Source organism: Cetorhinus maximus, chromosome 5 (genome assembly GCF_964194155.1).
Source record: "Cetorhinus maximus chromosome 5, sCetMax3.hap1.1, whole genome shotgun sequence".
Classification (NCBI taxonomy): domain Eukaryota; kingdom Metazoa; phylum Chordata; class Chondrichthyes; order Lamniformes; family Cetorhinidae; genus Cetorhinus; species Cetorhinus maximus.
The window spans coordinates 142,097,888-142,117,150 of NC_135883.1; the positions used below are offsets into that span (position 1 = coordinate 142,097,888).

The window sequence follows — 19,263 nt, forward strand, 5'->3', positions numbered from 1 at the left end:
CAGATCCAGGTACCTTTTGAATGAGTAGAGCGTTTCTGCCTCAACCACCCATCGAGGCAGTGAATTCCAGATACCTATCACCTTCTGGCTTAAAAGGTTTTTCCTACTATCCGCTCTAATCCTTCTCCCAACCACAATCGGTGCCCCCTGGTAATTGACCTCTTTGCCAGGGGAAACAGGTCTTCCCTGCCTGCTCTGTCTAGGCCCCCCTCATAATTTTGTACAGCTCAATCAAGTCACCCCTCAGCCTCCTCTGTTCTAAGAAAAACAACCCTAGTCTACTTAATCTTTCCTCATAACTGCAGTTTCCAGCCCTGGCAACATTCTTGTAAATCTCTTCTGTACTGTCTCCAGAGCAATTATGTACTTCCTGTAATGTGATGACCAGAACTGGACACAAAACTCCAGCTGTGACCTATCCAATGTTTTATACAGTTCTAGCATTACATACCTGCTTTTGTATTCTATACCTGGTGCAATAAAGGAAAGCATTCCATATGGTTTCTTTTATCACCTTATCTACCTGTTGGTACCACCTTCAGGGACCTGTGAGCAAGCACTCCGAGGTCTCCCACTTCCTCTGCCCTTTGCAACACTCTGCCATTTATTGAGTATTCCCCTGCTTTGTTTGCCCTCCCAAAATGCATAACCTCGCACTTCTCCAGATTGAATTCCATTTGCCACTTTTCTGCCCACTCAATCAAACCAGATATATCATTCTGGAGTCCACAGCTATCCTCTTCACTATCAACTACATTGTCGATTTTTTGTGTCATCTACAAATTTCCCAATTATGCTTCCCACATTTAAGCCCAAATTATTAATATATACCACAAACAGCAAGGGGCCCAACAGTGAACCCTTAATTTCCTGTCACTGAGTCAAATTTGGATCCAACCCGCCACATTCCCCTGTATCCCATGAGCTTTTACTTTTCTGACCAGTCTACCAGTCTGGCTCTCAGAATTGATTCTAATAATTTGCCCACCACCAAAGTCAGACTGACCAGCCTACAATTATTTGGCCTCTCCCTCGCGCCCTTTTTAAACAATGGTACAACGTTCGCAGACCTCCTATCCTCTGGTACCTCGCCTATATCTCGTGAGGATTGAAAAATGATCCTCAGATCATCCTCTATTTCCTCCCTGGTTTCCTTTAACAGCCTGGGATACAATCCATCTGGCCATGGTGATTTATCCACTTTCAAGGATGTCAGTCCCTCCAGTACTCTCATTATGCTTATTGTATCCTAATATTTCACACTCCTCCTCATTAACTAGAATGTCTGTATCATCCCTCTTCTTTGTGAAGACAGAGACAAAGTACTCATTAAGAACCCTACCCACATCTTCATCAATGCAGAAGTTACCTTGTACGTCCCTGATGGTCCCTACCCTTTCCTTAATTATCCTCTTGCTCTTAATGTACTGATAAAACATTTTTGGGTTTTCCTTGATTTTACCTGCCAATACTTTTTCATATCCTCTCTTTGCTTTCCTGATTTTAATTTTTACTTCATCCCTATATTTTCTATGTTCCCCTAGGCATTCTAACGTATTAATTTTTTTGTGACTGTCATAAGCTTTCTTTTTTTTGATTTATCTTACCCTGTATGCTTCTAGATAATCAGAGGGCTCTGGATTTGGCAGTACTGCCCTTTTTCTTTATGGGGACATATCTAAACTGTGCCCTTAGAATCTTGCTTTTGAATGCCTCCCACTGGTCTGTCACTGATTTCCCTTAAAGTGGCTGTGACCAGTCCACTTTTGCCAGATCACCCCTCAGCTTTATAAAATTTAACTTTCCCCAATTTAGAACTTTTACTGCTGTTCTATCTTTCTCATTTTCCACAATTATGCTAAATCTAACCATATTATGGTCACTGTCACCCACTGCTACTTCATCCACTTGCCCAGCTTCATTTCCTAAGACTAAATATTGAATTGCGCTCCCTTGTTATGTGCTGGCTAAAAAAAGTTTCCTTGAATGCAGTTTAAGAATTTTGTGCTGTCTGTGCCTATTACACTGTTCGTATCCCAGTTGATATTAGGGTAGTTGAAGACGAATAATTGTAGGCCGGTCAGTCTGACTTCGGTGGTGGGAAAATTATTAGAACCAATCCTGAGAGCTAGTTGAAGTCCCCAACTAATACTGCCCTATTGTTTTTGCACTGAGAAATTTGCCTACATATTTGCTCTTATTATCTCCCTCTCACTATTTGGGAGCCTATAGTATACTCCTAGTAGTGTGGCTGCCCCTTTTTATTTATTTGAGCTTAACCCATATGACCTCATTTGATGATTCATTCAGTATATCATCCCTCCTCACAGCTGCAATTGATTCTTTAACCAATAATACTACACCCCCACCTTTTTTAGCATCTCTCTATTGTCTGAAAAACCCTTTTTCCAGGGATGCCGTGCTGCCACTTTTGCCCTTTAAGCCAAGTTTCCGTTATAGCATTGATATCATGCTGCCATGTGTCTATCTGTGCCCTCAGCTCATCGGCTTTATTTACTTTACTCCTTGCACAAATATATACCTTTTAACTGCCAAATTCCTGTACTGTACACTTATAACCTTTGCTTCTTTTATCCTGCAGTCACTCGCTAATTTTCTGTCTCCCACTCCCTGCTCTGAATTTGTCCTAATTGAACCTGCCTTCAGGTTCCTGTCCCCCTGCCAATCTAGTTTAAACCCTCCCCAACACCACTAACAAACCTCCCTGCAAGGACATTTGCCCTGGTTCTGTTCAGGTGTAGACCGTCCAGCTTGCACTGATCCAACCTTCCCTAGAACCAGTCCCAATGCCCCAGAAATCTGAAGCTCTCGCTCCTGCACCATCTCTCCTGCCACGCATTCATCTGGTGTATACTGCTGTTTCTGTACTCACTAGTACATGGCCTTGGGAGTAACCCGGAGATTACTATCTTTGAAATCCTGCTCGCTTATCTCTTTCCTAACTCCCTAACCTCAACCTGCAGGACCTCATCCATTTTTCTACCAATATCATTGGTACTAATGTGGACCACAGTCTCTGGCTGTGCACCGTCACCCTCAAGAATGATCTGTAGGCGATCGGTGATATCCATCACCCTTGCACCAGGGATGCAACGCACCATCCTGGAATCATGTCTGCGACCACAGAAGCACCTATCTGTTCCCCTAACTTTGGAATCCCCTACCACTATTGCTCTGCTGTCTTTTCTCCTCCCTCCCTGCAGAGCTGAGCCACCCATGGTGCTCTGGTCATGACTCTCGCTGCTCTCTCCAGAGGAACCCCTCTCACCCATTGGTACTCAGAACTAATTACCTGTTAGAAAGTGGGATGTCCTCAGGGGACTGCTGCACTACCTGCTTTGTTTTTCTTGTTTGTCTGGCAACCACCCAGTCCCTCTCTGCCTGCACCTTCTTAAGCTGCGGGGTGACCACCTCCTGAAAGTTGCTATCCACGTAGCCCTCATCCTTGCAAATGCACCTCAGTGACACCAGTTGCTCCTTGAGTTCCAAGATACGGCCCTCAAGTTTTTGCATGTGGTCGCATTTTCTGCACATGTAGTTGTCCAGGACATGTGTAGCATCCTGGAGTCATACATGGGACAGGATGTGCATTTGACAGGTGTGAACAGCCCTGCCATGCCTCAAATGGTTTATTTACTGCACCAAAATTGGAAGCTAAGTAAACACAATAATAAGTTAATCAATTAATTACTTTTAATTAATTAATTTATAATTTGTAACTGCTACAACTCCCAATAAGCTTTATTACTGTCAATAAACCTTCTTGTACCATGTGTGTTTTGGACGAGCTTAAAACATTTGCTCCAGTGGAGGTTGGAGTAAAACCAAAACCTCTGAAGTTGCATACTACTAGAGCTTTCTCAGAATGTGAGGAAAATTTGTTCCTGGCAACTTAGGGGAGACTTTGTTCCTTTGATCTTGACCTTCATGTTCCCTATATTATAAAAAATGGAGTGCAAAGCATTTAAACATTTGTACTGTAGCCTTTACCATAGATTAGCGCTAGATGTGTTGCCACCTTTTGTAGCTCTGATCCTCTTCAATGATGTAAAATCTATAGTTGACTCCATTATAGTTAGGTGAAAAGCTTCATAATGTTAGAACTATTGTCCTTGACTTATGTAGGCGACAACTTCAACATATAGGAAAGACATCTTTCTCTTAATGTGGTTCACATGAATTTGTAATAAGTGCACCAAGAATAGAATATATCTTTCAAAGCCTGCATTGACTGTATTTAAAACTCAAATCGTCTGACCTCAAAAGATTTAAGTTGATCTTTCTGGCAGCTAATGGGGATGTTGCTTTGTGCAGTTTTGCGGACCCGACTGCAGTTATATAGACTTGACTGAGTGGCTGTATCCACAGCTGGAAAGAATCTGTCAGTTAGGTGCACTCCTGTATTTTGGATTGTGTTCTTAATAAGAAAAGGTTGGATGTGTGCCTGGACATGTCAGTATAAGCCTGTTCCAACTTCAGAATAGATTTTGTTTCTATTAATGGAGATATGGGGAAGAATAAATGCATTTTCTTTGAGTAATTACAGTAACAGGAATTAAATAAGCAAGATAATAACAAATGTTGCTTTGACTGTATAAACGTTTGTTGAACATATGGTGAGAAAATAATTTGGCCCAAGATCAGTATAAGGTACTTTAGACATGGCAGCAAAAGTGGGAAAGTGTTTATCATGTTCAAAAGAAAATTGTGTTTAAATTGTGTATAGAAATGGAATTAACAATTGAGCACTTGCACTTGCACTGAGAATAGTTTATGTTTTTTAGTAATTATGTGTAAATATAGCGTCCTGGGTACTGATCAGTATCTGTTGAGCTGGTAGGAGCCAGATGGTTCACAGAAAATCATGGATAGCTCTCAAGATTTTTTGAGCACAAAAGATTCATAGCGATTCATTGCGTCTTCTTAAATTATGTGGCAACTTTGACTAGTTGGAGGACATTTTTTCTCTCGAAGCTGTTCTACAAATCCATTTTTCACATGCCTTCCTCTCTTGTTGTTGGTATCTTCTGTGACTCAGATATGCCAAAGCAGTTCTGCCACACGAAACCTTTAATATTATCTGCTAAATGAAATGCACACAAACGCTGCCTGGAAGATGTCTGACACGTAACACATTATCTTGTATCTAAGATATTGCTTACTATTTGACAATATTCACATAGCTCAAAATCACAACCAGTCAGAATGGCAAACTATGTTGCCGAGGTATGTCAAAATACCCTTTTGGAGAACATTCAGGTAAATGTATAATGAAGATTTATTTTTGTTCCAGAGAACATTGACTGATTTAAAGCTTACTTTTACCTTTTGTCAGAAATGTATGAAGTGTTTCATTTTGATATGACCTCCTGGGGTTAAATTTTCCTTGACAACAGTATGTTAAACGGGAGTTAAATTCTTTTGCCCTTTGTTGTGCAATCTCACAAACACAATTTTTGTGCAAGTTCTATTGTAGTTAGGTGTACTAAAAGTAATGCACCTGTAGCAATCCATCTAAAAGCACTTACAAATGGCCACCTAAGCAGTGTAAATAGTACTCCCTGGAGTACACAGTTTCAGGCAGAAGTGAAAGAACTGCATACAGAGGAAATAAAGATTTATAGATGAAGATCTTCAGGTCATAGTCACTGATTAGAGGGCAAGGAGATTTTCTATGTAGTGTGCAGTAGGCCAACCCACAAATAATCAGAAGTTCGGGCTGTTGTGGGAGGTCATTAATATGACTGCATATGCGAGGCCATTACAAAGGCTGCATATACAAGGTTGTGTACCCCTTTTTCTCAGGCAAGAGTGCTCCCACTAACTCAAGCTGGCACTAAGCTGGCAACAGTAATAATGAAAAAATGGTTACAAAAATCAGGAAAGAATATTAAATGAATAAAGTTTATCCTTGGGAAAGAGCTCATCAATCATAACCTGATGTGAATGCCCCGCTTTTGCTAGTTCTTTGACATCATCATCATCTTCCTAATGCGCTATGACTTATCACATGTCCTTATCAATCAGACAGATGTATGCCTGTTTCCATGGGTATATTGTGTAGCACAGCACTGTCATTTTGACATTACCTCTAACGCTATATTATAATATGTTCTGGCACATATTAAATGTGAGAATAGTTTTTTTCAACATCCCAAATGTATGCCTGATGTGGTTATAGTTCCTGTTCTTCTTCAAGCAGAGACATTTAAGGAGAGCTTTGATGGACATGTTCAAAGTCTTGAAGGGTTTCAGTAAAGTAATTAAGGAGAGACTGTTTGCCGTGGCAGAAGCATCAGTAACTAGAAGCCACAGATTTAAGGTACTTGGCAAAAGAACCAGAGGAAACATGAGAGAGTAAAAATTATACACTGCGAGTTTGAATGATTTGAAATGCACGGCTTGAAAGGGTAGTTGATAGATCCAAATTGAGTATTAACTTTGAAAAGGAAATTTGAAAAGGATAAATATTTGAAGAGGAAATGTTTGCAAGGCTATGGGGAAAGAGCAGAGGAACAGGTTCAAAGAGCTGGCACAGACACAATAGGCTGAATGGCCTCCTGCATTATATAGTTCTGTCATTCTATGAATGTCTAGCTGGTGAGCTTCCTCGTTCCATCAAGCTCTTTAACTATCACAAGTTAGTTTTTGTTTCATTCCTCCCACTCTGGATGATGACATTACTGAGCAATTTGCAACCTGTGCATAAAATAAAGTTCAAAATAAAATGCTGAAATAAAAACAGAAAATGCTGGAACTACTCAGAAGATCAGACATCAGCTCTGAAAAGAGAAATAAAATTATCGTTTCAGGTGGATGAAATTTTCATCCCAGAACTGGAAAAAGTCAGAGATACAATAGGTTTTAAGCATATACAGAGGCAGCAAAATACTGAGGATGCTGGAAACCTGAAATAAAGTGCCGGAATACTCAGCAAGTTTGGTAGCATCTGTGGAGAGAGAAATGGAAATGGAGTTAACTGACGAAGAATCATATTCGACTTGAAACATTAACTGTTCCTCTCTCTCTCTCTCTCTCTCTCTCCATTTCCAGCACTTCCTGTGGTGCTGGCATGGTGGAAGAGGAAAGGGCAAAAGGGAAGATCTGCGATAGAGTGGAAGGGAGGAGAGATTAAATGACAAAGGGGATGATAGTGCAAGGCATAGGAGGATGGTAATGGGACAAGAAACAAAGGTGGATCCAGAGGAGGTACAAATGACAATAGCAGAATTATTACCAACAGCTCCTGTCTGATAAAAATGGAAGCAGTGATTATGATTTGCAATTGTTGAACTCAATGTTGAGGTTGTGAACTGTCTAATAATAAATTGAGGTGATGTTCCTGAAACTTCCATTAAACTTCATTTACAACATTGTAGGAAACACAAAACAGAGAGGGAGTGGGGCAGAAAAATACAAGCGGCCAGAAGCTCAGGGTCACATTTGCAATGTCGCGCCCAATTTGTGTTGAGCACCCCAATGCCATATACTAAATTGAAAGAAGTACGTTTAAATGCCTTTTTCACTTGGAGGGATTGTTTTGGGAACTCAGTTATGGGCAGGGAAGAAGTGAAAGGTCAGATGTTGCATCACTGCGCTTACATGGGAGGTGCCATGAGATCAAGAAGTGTGTTGGGGGTGATTGAAGAGGTGCTGTGGAGAGAATTGTAACCCCCCACCCCCCAAATGCTGGAAGTGGAGACGAGGGGAAAATGTATTTGGAAAGCTGAAGTTGTGGAAATGATGGAGAATGGTCCATTGCAAGGTGTTTCTGTGGGAACCCCTATGCAGAGAGAAATGAAGATACATGCCTTTTTTGGGATACATGGAACATTGTTTGTCCTAGTCCTAACCAGGTTCCCTCCCTCACCCCTTTCTCCATCATGTTGATGACTATATCAGTGCCATTTCCTGCTCTCGTACAGAAATGAAAAATTTCGCCAACTCTGCTTGCAATTTCTATCCGATCATAACCGTCACATGTCCCAAATCTGACTCTTCTCCTTGCTTCCTTGTCTTCTTTATCACTGTTTCTGGGGATAGGCTGTCAACAAATATCTGCTATAAGCTCACTGACTCCATCAGCTACAGTGACTTCACTTCCTCACACCCGCATACTTAAGGACTCTTTTCCATTCTCCAGGTTTCTATCTCGCATCTCTGCTGACGATGTCACCACCTTCCATACCCGTACTTTCGCTATTTTGTCCTTTTTCCCCAGCGAGGATTTCCCTCTATCACAGTTCACAAGGCCCTCGACGGTCCATTTCGTTTCCCACATTCTGCTCTCCGCCCTTCCCCTCCCTCCCAGAACCAGCAAAAGCAAAACAGTGCCAATGCTAGAAATCGGAAATAAAAACAGAAAATGCTGAAAATACTCAGCAGGTCTGGCAGTATGTTTTCTTTCATTCATGGGATGTGGGTTTCGCTGGCTGGGCCAGCATTTATTGCCAATCCCCAGTTGCCCTTGAGAAGATGGTGGTGAGCTGCCTTCCTAAACTGCGGTAGTCCATGTGGTGTAGGTATAATAACAGTGCTGTTAGGAAGGGAGTTCCATGATTTTTACCCAGCGACAGTGAAGGAACAGCAATGTATTGCCAAGTGCAGATTGCGAGTGACTTGGAGGGGATCTTCCAGGTGGTGGTGTTCCCATCTAGCTACTGCCCTTGTCCTAGTGGTCGTGGGTTTGGAATGTGCTGTCGAAAGAGCCTTGGTGAATTCCTGCAGTGCATCTTGTAGATGGTACACACTGCTGCTACTGCGTGTTGGTGGCGCAGGGTGTGAATGTTTGTGGATGTGGTGTCAATCAAGTGGGCTGCTTTATCCTGGATGCTGTCAAGCTTCTTGAGTGTTGTGGGAGCTGCACTCATCCAGGCAAGTGGGGAGTATTCCATCAAACTCCTGACTTGTACCTTGTATATGGTGGACAGCTTTGGGGAGTCAGGAGGTGAGTTACTTGTTGCAGGATTCCTAGTCTCTGACCTGCTCTTGTGGGCACAGCATCTATATGGTTAGTCCGGTCAGTTTCTGGTCAATGGTAACTTCCAGGATATTGATAGTGGGGGATTCAGTGATGGTAATATCATTGAACGTCAAGGGGCGATGGTTAGATTCTCTTTCGTTGGAGATGGTCATTGCCTGGCACTTGTCTGCCACAAATGTTACTTGCCACTTGTCAACTCAAGCCTGGATATTGTCCAACTCTTGCTGCATTTGAACATGGACTGCTTCAGTATCTGAGGATCTGCAAATGATGATGAACATTGTGCAATCATCAGCGAACATCCCCACTTCTGACCTTATGATGGAAGGAAGGTCATTGATGAAGCAGCTGAAGATGGTTGGGCCGAGGACACTACCCTGAGGAACTCCTGCAGTGATACCCTGGAGCTGAAATGACTGACCTCCAACAACCACAACCATCTTCCTTTGTGCTAGGTATGACTCCAACCAGTGGAGAGTTTTCCCCCTGATTCCCATTGACTCCGGCTTTGCTAGGGCACCTTGATGCCACACTCGGTCAAATGCTGCTTTGATATCAAGGGCAGTCACTCTCACTTCACCTCGGGAGTGCAGTTCCTTTGTTCATGTTTGAACCAAGGCTGTAATGAGGTCAGGAGCTGAGTGGACCTGGTGGAACCCAAACTGGGCGTCAGTGAGCAGGCTATTACTAAGAAAGTGCCGCTTGATAACACTGTTGATGATCCCTTCCATTACTTTACTGATGATCAAGAGTAGGCTGGTGGGGCAGTAATTGACCGGGTTGGATTTGTCCTGCTTTTTGTGTACAGGATATACCTGGGCAATTTTCCACAAAGCTGGGTAAATGCCAGTGTTGTAGCTGTACTGGAACAGCTTGCCTAGGGGCACGGCAAGTCCTGGAGCACAAGTCTTCAGTACTATTGCCGGAATAATGTCAGGGCCCATAGCCTTTGCATTTTCCAGTACCTTCAGCAGTTTCTTGATATCACATGAAGTGAATCGAATTGGCTGAAGACTGGCATCTGTGATGCTGGGAACCTCTTGAGGAGGCCGCGATGGATCATCCACTTGGCACTTCTGGCTGAAGATTGTAGCAAATACTTCAGCCTTATCTTTTGCACTGATGTGCTGGGCTCCCCCATCATTGAGGATGGAGATATTTGTGGAGCTCCTCCTCCAGTGAGTTGTTTAATTGTCCACCACCATTCATGACTGGACTGCAGAGCTTAGACCTGATCTGTTGGTTGTGGGATCACTTAGCTCTGTCTATAAGTTGCTGCTTATGCTGTTTGGCATGCAAGTAGCCCTGTATTATAGCTTCACCAGGCTGACACCTCATTTTTAGGTATGCCTGGTGCTGCTCCTGGCATGCCCTCCTGCACTCTTCATTGAACCAGGGTTGATCCCCGGGCTTGATGACAATGTTAGAGTTGGGATATGCCGGGCCATGAGGTTACAGATTGTGCTCGAGTACAATTCTGCTGCTGCTAATAGCCCACAGCGCCTCATGGATGCCCAGCCTTGAGTTGCTAGATCTGTTTGAAATCTATCCCACCTAGCGTGGTTGTAGTGCCACACAACACGATGGAGGGTATCCTCAAAGTGAAGGTGGGACTTCGCCTCCTCCTACTGATGCTGTCATGGACAGATGCAACTGTGGCAGGCAGGTTAGTGAGGATGAGGTCAAGTATGTTTTTCCCTCTTGTTGGTTCCCTCACCACCTGCCGCAGACCCAGTCTAGCAGCATGTCCTTTAGGACTCGCCCAGCTCGGTTAGTAGTGGTGTTACCGAGCCACTCTTGGTGATGGACATTGACGTCCCCCACCCAGAGTACATTCTGCACACTTGCCACCCTCACTGCTTCCTCCAAATGGTGTTCAACATGGATGAGCACTGATTCATCAGCTGAGGGAGGGCGGTACGTGGTAATCAGCAGGAGGTTTCCTTGCCCATGTTTGAACTGATGCCATGAGACTTCATGGGGTCCGGATCGATGTTAAGGACTCCCAGGGCAACTCCCTCCTGACTGTTTACCACTGTGCCGCCACCTCTGCTGGGCCTGTCCTGCCGGTGGGACAGGACATACCCAGGGATGGGGATGGTGGAGTCTGGTACATTACCTGTAAGATATGATTCCATGAGAATGACTGTGCCAGGCTGTTGCTTGCCTAGTCTGTGAGACAGCTGTCCCAAGTTTGGTACTAGCACGCATATGCTAGTAAGGAGGATTTTGCAGGGTCAACAGGGCTGAGTTTGCCGTTGCCATTTCCAGTGCCTAGGTTGGTGTCGGGTAGTCCGTCCAGTTTCATTCTTTTTTTGAGACTTTGTAGCAGTTTGATACAACTGAGTGGCTCATTTCAGAGGGTATTTTAAGAGTCAGCCACATTGCTGTGGGTCTGGAGTCACGTGTAGACCAGACCAGGTAAAGACAGCAGACTTCCTTCCTTAAAGGACATTAGTAAACCAGGCGGGTTTTTACAGATGGGTTTTATGGAGAGATAGAGTTAACATTTCAGGTCGATTACACTTAATCAGAACAAAGCCCCAAATAATGCCTTTCAGATAAAATAGTGATTTACTTGTACTTCTTTCAATTTAGTATACTGTATTCGCTGGTGATAATGTGGTCTTCTTTACACTGGGGAGGCCAAACACAGATTGGGTGATTACTTTGCAGAACATCTCCATTCAGTCCTTAAGCATGACCCTGAGCCTCAGGTCATTTGTCATTTTAATTCTCCACTTCCTATTTGTCCTTGGCCTCCTACACAGTTCTAATGAAGCTCAACAAATGATCGAGGAGGAGCACCTCATCCTTCAGTTAGGCACTTTACAGCCTCAACATTGAGTTCAGCTATTTGAGATTATAACTATTGCCTCCATTTTTCAGACAGTAGCAGTTGGTAATAATTTTGCTCTTGCCATTTACACCTCTAGATCCATCATTTATTTCTTTACTTGTCCCAATACCAACCCCTTTTGCTATGCACCCTTTTGTCAATTAACGTTTTCTGTTTTCCACTGCCACAGACCTTCCCTCTTGCTCTTTGCTCTGTTCCCCTTTTCACTTTCTCTGTACTTGTGTCAAACCTGTTACATTGCTAACTTTTTCCTATTCTGACAAAAGGCCTGTCAGCCTGAAACATTAACTTTGTTTCTTACCCATTAATGCTGCCTGAGTTACTGAGTATTTCCAGCACTTTCTGTTTTAATTTAAAATAAACTACTTGAATGGTAAGGGGGAGAGAGAGAGAGGGAGAGCGCACCTAAAGTAACAGCAGCACTTGTACAAACCAGCAGGTCAAACATTTAATGAATAGATTCAATAGAAGGATGAAATTAATTCCAATACTTTCAAACTGTCTAAATGTTTATGGTGCCACAATACTGCAATTTGCTTCTGGCTTCAGTTGGATACACCATATCAGTGAATTCTGTCCTGTACTCTTTTTTTGAAAATCGGAGAGAAATTGTATACACTTTATTAATATGTATTATGAGGGAAATGATCAGTTTTGACTGAAAGCACTTTTGTACTCTTCTCTCCTGACCATCAAGCAATTCCAATTTAAATGCTTTGAATTGCAGAGAGAGGTTTTTGACATTCATTTTTTTATTCATGGGACGTGGGCATTGTTGTTTGCTAGGTCAGCATTTATTGCTCATCCCTAATTGCCCTTGCCCTTGAGAACCGAGTGGCTTGCTAGGCCATTCAGAGGGCATTTAAGAGTCAACCACATTGCTGTAGGTCTGGAATCACATGTAGGCCAGACCAGGTAAGAGTGGCAGATTTCCTCCCCTAAAGGACATTAGTGAACCAGATGGGTTTTTACGACAATGGTTACATGGCCAGATTTTGTATTTATTTTTAATTTCACCATCTGCCATGGTGGGATTCGAACCCGTGTCACCAGATCATTACCCTTGGTCTCTGAATTACCAATCCAGTGACAATATCACTTTACCTCTCCCTGTAATTATGTTTAGATTCATGAGCATTGTCTATCTAAAAAAATAAATGCCTAATCTTTAGGAATATCCATTCTCTTTGTCTGTTAAAGTAGCCTAATAATTGCAGTAGTTCCATGTTAAGTTGTTCATCAATTCGCATTATCTGCTTGTTCAACAACCATCCCTTTTTCTTTGCTTTCATGGGCTTGTTTACCACTCTAATGTGATGCTGCAATGAGCGATATACACTTTGTTCTTTTTATTTCTCTATACAGTGCAAAATAGTTGCTGTGTTTAACAATAATAAAGCAGTTGAGACTTTCTCTTGGAGATTTTATCCCACTTACTCATCACTGACAGTTTAGCTTTTATGTGAGAACGCTTTGTGGTTTCAGAGCTTTTTGCTCAGCATTCTCTGGGACTCCTGTAGACTGAATAGTCTGAACTTTAGCAGAACTTTAAACAGGGCTTTTTTTCCATTTGCTTATCAGTCTCTCTTGCTATCTTACAGGGACATTCCTGTGGACTTCAAGTACATTGCTGAGCCAAGTATGCATTCCATGCCTGCAGTAACGTTGTCGCCAAATGGTGAGTTTGTCTAATCTCTGCACTTATCACCCTGACCATTAAACCCCACTTCATTAAAACATACTATCAGATACTATGTCATATTTTTAACAATATAGTTGATCACAACAACAACTTTAATTTATATAGTGCCTTTAACATAGTGAAATGTCTTGAGGCATTTCACAAAAGCGCAGTCAAACAAAATTTAACATTGAGGTCACATAAGCAAGTATAAGAACAGATGATCAAAAGTGGTAGCTTTTAAGGAGCGCCTTAAAGGCAGAAAGTGAGGTGGCAAGGCGGGGGGATTTAGGGAAGGAATTCTGGAGCTTACGGCCTAGACAGTTGCCAGCATGATCGCAACTGCTGGATGGTTAAAATCAAGGATACACAAGAGGCCAGAATTGAAGGGTCACTGAGATCACAAAGGTTTTTAGGGCTGGAGGAGGTTACAAAGTTGGGAGAAGGATTTGGCTCATCCAAATCTACCATCGTACCAGCTATTTCCTTCTCCCTCAAACGCTTGTATAGCTTCCCTTTAAATGTATTTATACTATTCACTTCAATCACCATTTGTGGTAGAAAATTCCACATTCTTACCACTCTAGGTAAAGAAGTTTCTTCTGAATTCCCTATTGGATATCTATCTTATATTGTTTCCCTTTAATTTTGCTATTCCCCATAAGAGGAAACATTATTTCTGTATTCACTTTATCAAAACCTTTATAATTATAAAAGACCGCTATTAGGTCACCCCTCAGCCTTCTTTTTTCAGGAGGAGATCCAGCCTGTCAATCCTTTCCTCAAATGTATACTACGCATTTCTAGGATCACCCTTGTAAATCTTCTCTGCACCCTCTACAGTGCTGTTATATTCTTTTTCACAATATGGACACCAGAATTGCACGCAGTACTCTTAAGTATGATCTAACCAAGGTTCAGTATGGGTTTAGCATAACTTCCCTACTTTTCGATTCCATCACTCTAGAAATAAAGCCATGTGCTTGATTTGGTTTTTTTTATGCCCTTGCTAACCTGTGGCGTAATTTGATTGATGAATTTGTACTCCGAGATCGCATTGTTCCTCTACCCAATCTAGGTTTGCAGCTTCCAAGGAATAAGTGACCTCCCTATTCTTGTTACCAAAATGTACTATCTCTCATTTATCTGTGTTGAATTTCATTTGCCAATTACTTGCCCATGTCCTCCTGTAACCCTCCTCAGTATTGACTATTCCCCAAATTTGGTGTCATTCGCAAATTTAGAAATTGTGTTTTTGATTCTAAAGTCCAATCTGTTAATGTAAATTGTGAACTGCAGTGGTTCCAGCACTTATCCCTGTGGAACATCACTTCCCACCTTCTGCCACTCTGAATAACTACCCTTTACTCCCACTCTCTGCTTCCTGTCTTGAAGCCAGCTAGCAATCCATTCTGCCACTTGTCCCCTGACTCCACATTCTCCAATAGTCTATTATTGGGCATCTTAACAAAAGGCCTTTTGAAAGTTCAGTTAATTTATATCCACTGCATTACCATTGTCTACTCTCTCTTGTTACCTCCTCAAAAATTCAGTAAGGTTGGTCAAGCAAGATCTCCCCTTTTGAAATCCATGCTGACTATTCGGTATTGTATTTCTCATTTCTAGATGCTCTTCTATTCTCCCCTTTAGTGAAGATTCCATTATTTTTCTTACCACGGATATTAAGTTGACTGGTTTATAATTCCCTGGAAATGATCTATCCTCCTCCTTAACTATCTGTTGGTCCTCTAGCATTACACTTTTTTCTAACGAATGATTAAATATATGTTGTATATGCTACCTCTTCCCAAGATTCTTCTAAAATATGAGGATGCAATCCATCCGGATTAGGGGCTTTATCCGCTTTGAGTTTGTTTAGTTTATTCAATATATCCTCTCTTTTTAAATACACTTATCTCATCATTCAGTGTCATGTCTACTCGTTCTATCTGCCTGGTAAATACGGAAAGGAAGGAATTATTCAATATTTCTGCCTTCTGTCTATCATTACCTGTGGTATTATCCTCTCCACCCCTTAATGGTCCTATTCCCATCACAGCCTTCCTTTTTTCATTGACGTGCCTGTAAAATATTTTACTGTTTTGTTTTTTGTGCCTTCATAATTTAATTTAATAGTTCACTTTGTTGATTTCTCTCCTAATCTCTTACTAATCTCTCTGCTGTCTATGTACTTAATATATGCCTCTTTCCTAACCCTCAATTGTTCTCTTATGCCTTCATTCATTCATGGGGCTGAATATTCCCCCCATTGGGGGGGAAGTTGAAGGGCTGGTGTGCACAGGTGCACTTCCAATCGGCACCCCCAATCAGAGGCGCGGCGCCATTTTACGTGGGCGGGCCAATTAAGGCCCACCCAGCATGACGTCCGCAGGGAAGCGCTATGCGCTCCCTGTGCGGGCGGCAGGGGAAAATCCCAAAATTGAGAGTGCGCTCTTTCGCGCATGCGCACGAAAGAGTGCACTCATCCCCCTGAGGCTAAGTGCAGCCTCAGGGAGATTGGCTGTAAATGTCAAAAAGATTAAAATAGAAAAGTAAAATTTACCTAACATGCCCCCTCATGTGACAATGTCACATGAGTTGGGACATGTCCATAATTTTCAAAAAAACTTTATTAAAATTTTTAAAAAGATACATGAAACCTCATCCTGCCCGTGGATGAGGTTTCATGCTTTTTCTAGTTCGCGCCGGGGCTCCTGGCCTGCCTGCCAACCTTAAGGTTGGACGGGCAGGTCCTTAAATTACATAATTGACTCTGTCAATGGCCTCAATTGGCCATTGACAGGTCGGCGGGCGCGCAGCTGATTTCGCTGTGCCCCCACCTTCCTGAAAATTTAAATGGGGCACAGTGATGTCATGACGCCCCGCCCCCGCTCGCCGATGCATAAAATCCTGCCCATGGAGTACCACCAGTGTTTAGTTTATTCTTTGCTTTTAGTTGAATATATTTTCCTGCACTCTGTTGAAAAGTGTTTTAAATCTTTTCCATTGTTGTTCTACATTGTTCTTTGCCAATATTGTTGCCCATTTTATTTTTCCAAGTTCTTTTCTCAGCCACTCAAAATCAGCTTTTCTGCAAGCTACTAACTTGGTTTTCATCATGCTTATGTCTTCTGTCATTGTTTTAAAGCATATTATTACGTTCACTATCACCTAGATGTTCCTCTACTTTTACATCTGCACTGTTTTATTCCTCATAACCAGATTGAATAGTGAATCTTCCCTGTTGGGCTTTTTACAATTAGATTAGGAAAGAATCCTGTACATATTGTAGGAACTCCATTCCCTTTGTTACGATCCTCATAGAGACCGATACCTTTTAAAAAGAAATTTGAACTTGACTGACTGAAAGATCACACAAGATTTTAAGTTTTAAGACTTTTACTGTAACTAAAAACAATATTGACTAAATGCTATGTGGATTGATTTTACTTCAATCCACAGAAAAGAACCTCTCCCATTTAACTGTTCATACATCCAAAAACCCCAAGTTACAGTTGTACTTTACACTGACTCGTAAGTAGATACTTCCTTCTCCAGGAACCAAACCAAAGTGATTCTTTGCTCCCACAGGCTTTCTTCCTTGATTTTCCTTTCCTAGCTGGGTAACTCCTAATCCTAGAACTGACCTTCACGATGAGGGATGAATTGGAGATTCTTCCCTCTAGCCAAGCAAGGCAAATCTCCCAGTTTCCTTTAAACCCTCGAGTTCAGTCTCTTCAATCTGAGCATGAGCTTTCACCCGGATTTCGGGTGGCAGCCAACACAGCCAGCACTTTCTCTGCTTAAGGTGAACAGGCTGCCTCTATCTTACTGCTCTCTCTCTCTGCCTGATTCTTCCAGATTGACCTGTTTCTGTCAGATTTATAACCATTTATAAAGCCTGACATTCCTAACACCTCCCTGTGAGACTTAGGCCTGAATAATACGTGGTGAAAACAGGTCTGTACCGTGTCCAGGCCAACTTATTATTAGACACGATGATGTCAGGTCACATTCTTGACGTCATCATGCTGCACTGCAACAATACATTAGGCGGATGGTCCTAGAAATCGGGAGCCCGCCCACCTTATTCAAATTGATCTGAATTGGATTGTTAAGCTTATTAAAATTGCAATTGACTGGAATAATACGTGCCGGGAGCAATAAAATGTTTAGAGAGTGAAGCACGCCAGGTGAGGATCTCGCATTTTATACTGAATGATTGTAAGGGCAGGTTGAAAGTCACCAGCTGGGTCCTACATTTAACCTCAGCAGTTCAGGCTGCTGTGAGTGCTGCTATCATTTGCTATTGGAAGCAGTGTTTCAAGGGGATACCTTTGCTGTTTTAAGGCTTGAATGAGCCTGCAGAAAAGTGCAGTTAGTGCCACATTTGCATCTCAGCCTGTTCGGTTGTAAAAACATGGGGATAGTGGTCTCTGTGGGAGACACATCTTCCAGTGAGGAGAGGAAGAGAAGGAGAGGGAAAGGGAGAAGGCCAGATGGTCAGGGCAGGATGCACAGGTGGTGCATGAGGGTGGCAGACCTGTGCCTGAGCAAGTAGCTGATGAAGGCATGATGCTGCAACCACGGAGATGCAGAGCAAGGACTTATGTTGCCAATCAGTATATAGACAGAGAATGAGTTACCTTCTAATGTCGGAGACAAGTGCCAGAGGAGACTCAGGCTCTCTAGAGCCACAGTGACCTTTCTCTGTGAGATGCTGGCAGGGAAGATGGCTCCCAACTGTGTGGGTGGTCACTCAATGTCAATAGCCGTCAAGGGTACTATTGCGCTGAATTTCTTTGCCACTGGATCCTTTCAGACTGCCTGTGGAAACCTCAGTGACATTATGCAGCCTGCTGCTCACCACTGCATTAGGGTCTTTACCGATGCGATGTTCCGGAGGGCAGGTCAATACATTGCATTTTCCATTGCCAGCCACAGTCAACTTGAACGAGCCAGAGGCTTTGCAGCGATCGCAGGTTTCCCCCAGGTTCGTGGAGCAATAGACTGTAGTCATGTTCCCATAAAAGGTTCCTGCAGGCCAGCCCTGTACATTTATTCACAGGAAGGGCTATCACTCTTTAAATGTCCAGTTGGTATGTGACCACAATCTTAAGAATTTTGCAGCCATGACTCCTACATTCTCCAGACCTCACCAGGTGCCAGATATGTTTAATGGATCTGATGCACTGGATGGTTGGCTTCTGGGTGACAAGGGGTACCCTTTGAAGAGATGGCTCATGATGCTGCTGAGGGCCCTTAGAACAGACATGGAGAGGAGCTATAACGGCAGCCACAGCATGACCATGGCCATCGTCAAGCAGACAATTGGAGTGCTAAAGATGATGTCCCTGATGCCTGGATAAATCAGGAGGAGCACTGCAGTATGCACCATCCAGAGTTTCACTGATGGTCGTTGTGCGCTGTGTTCTGCATAACCTTGCATTTTAGAGAGGGGATGCCCTGGAGGAAGAGGAGGCGCAAGATAACGGGCATTTCTCTGCTCTTGAGGTTGAAGAGTAGGTGAGGGAACATCCTGACAGAGAAGTGCAAGGGCCTGCAAGGGAGCACATGGATGGCCATGTCACACGGGAGGTCTTAATAAGGCAGAGGTTCCAGTAGGTCAGGCACTCTTGGCCTCTGAGATGCGTGTGCTGCCTGTGTCGCAATGTCATTCCATCTACACTGCGATCTTACTGAAAAAGTCCTGTCAGC

The 19,263-nt window shown here is 42.8% G+C and overlaps 1 protein-coding gene across 1 annotated transcript in view; it reads left to right on the top strand.

Annotated features, from left to right (window-relative positions):
- Positions 1-19,263, top strand: part of cdc40 (cell division cycle 40 homolog (S. cerevisiae)) — a 159,915-nt gene that overhangs the window by 135,423 nt on the left and 5,229 nt on the right. Inside the window, exon 13 of the mRNA XM_078542583.1 lies at positions 13,466-13,542. Within this exon, the coding sequence (XP_078398709.1) occupies positions 13,466-13,542 (77 nt within the window). The remainder of the gene's footprint in view (positions 1-13,465; positions 13,543-19,263) is intronic.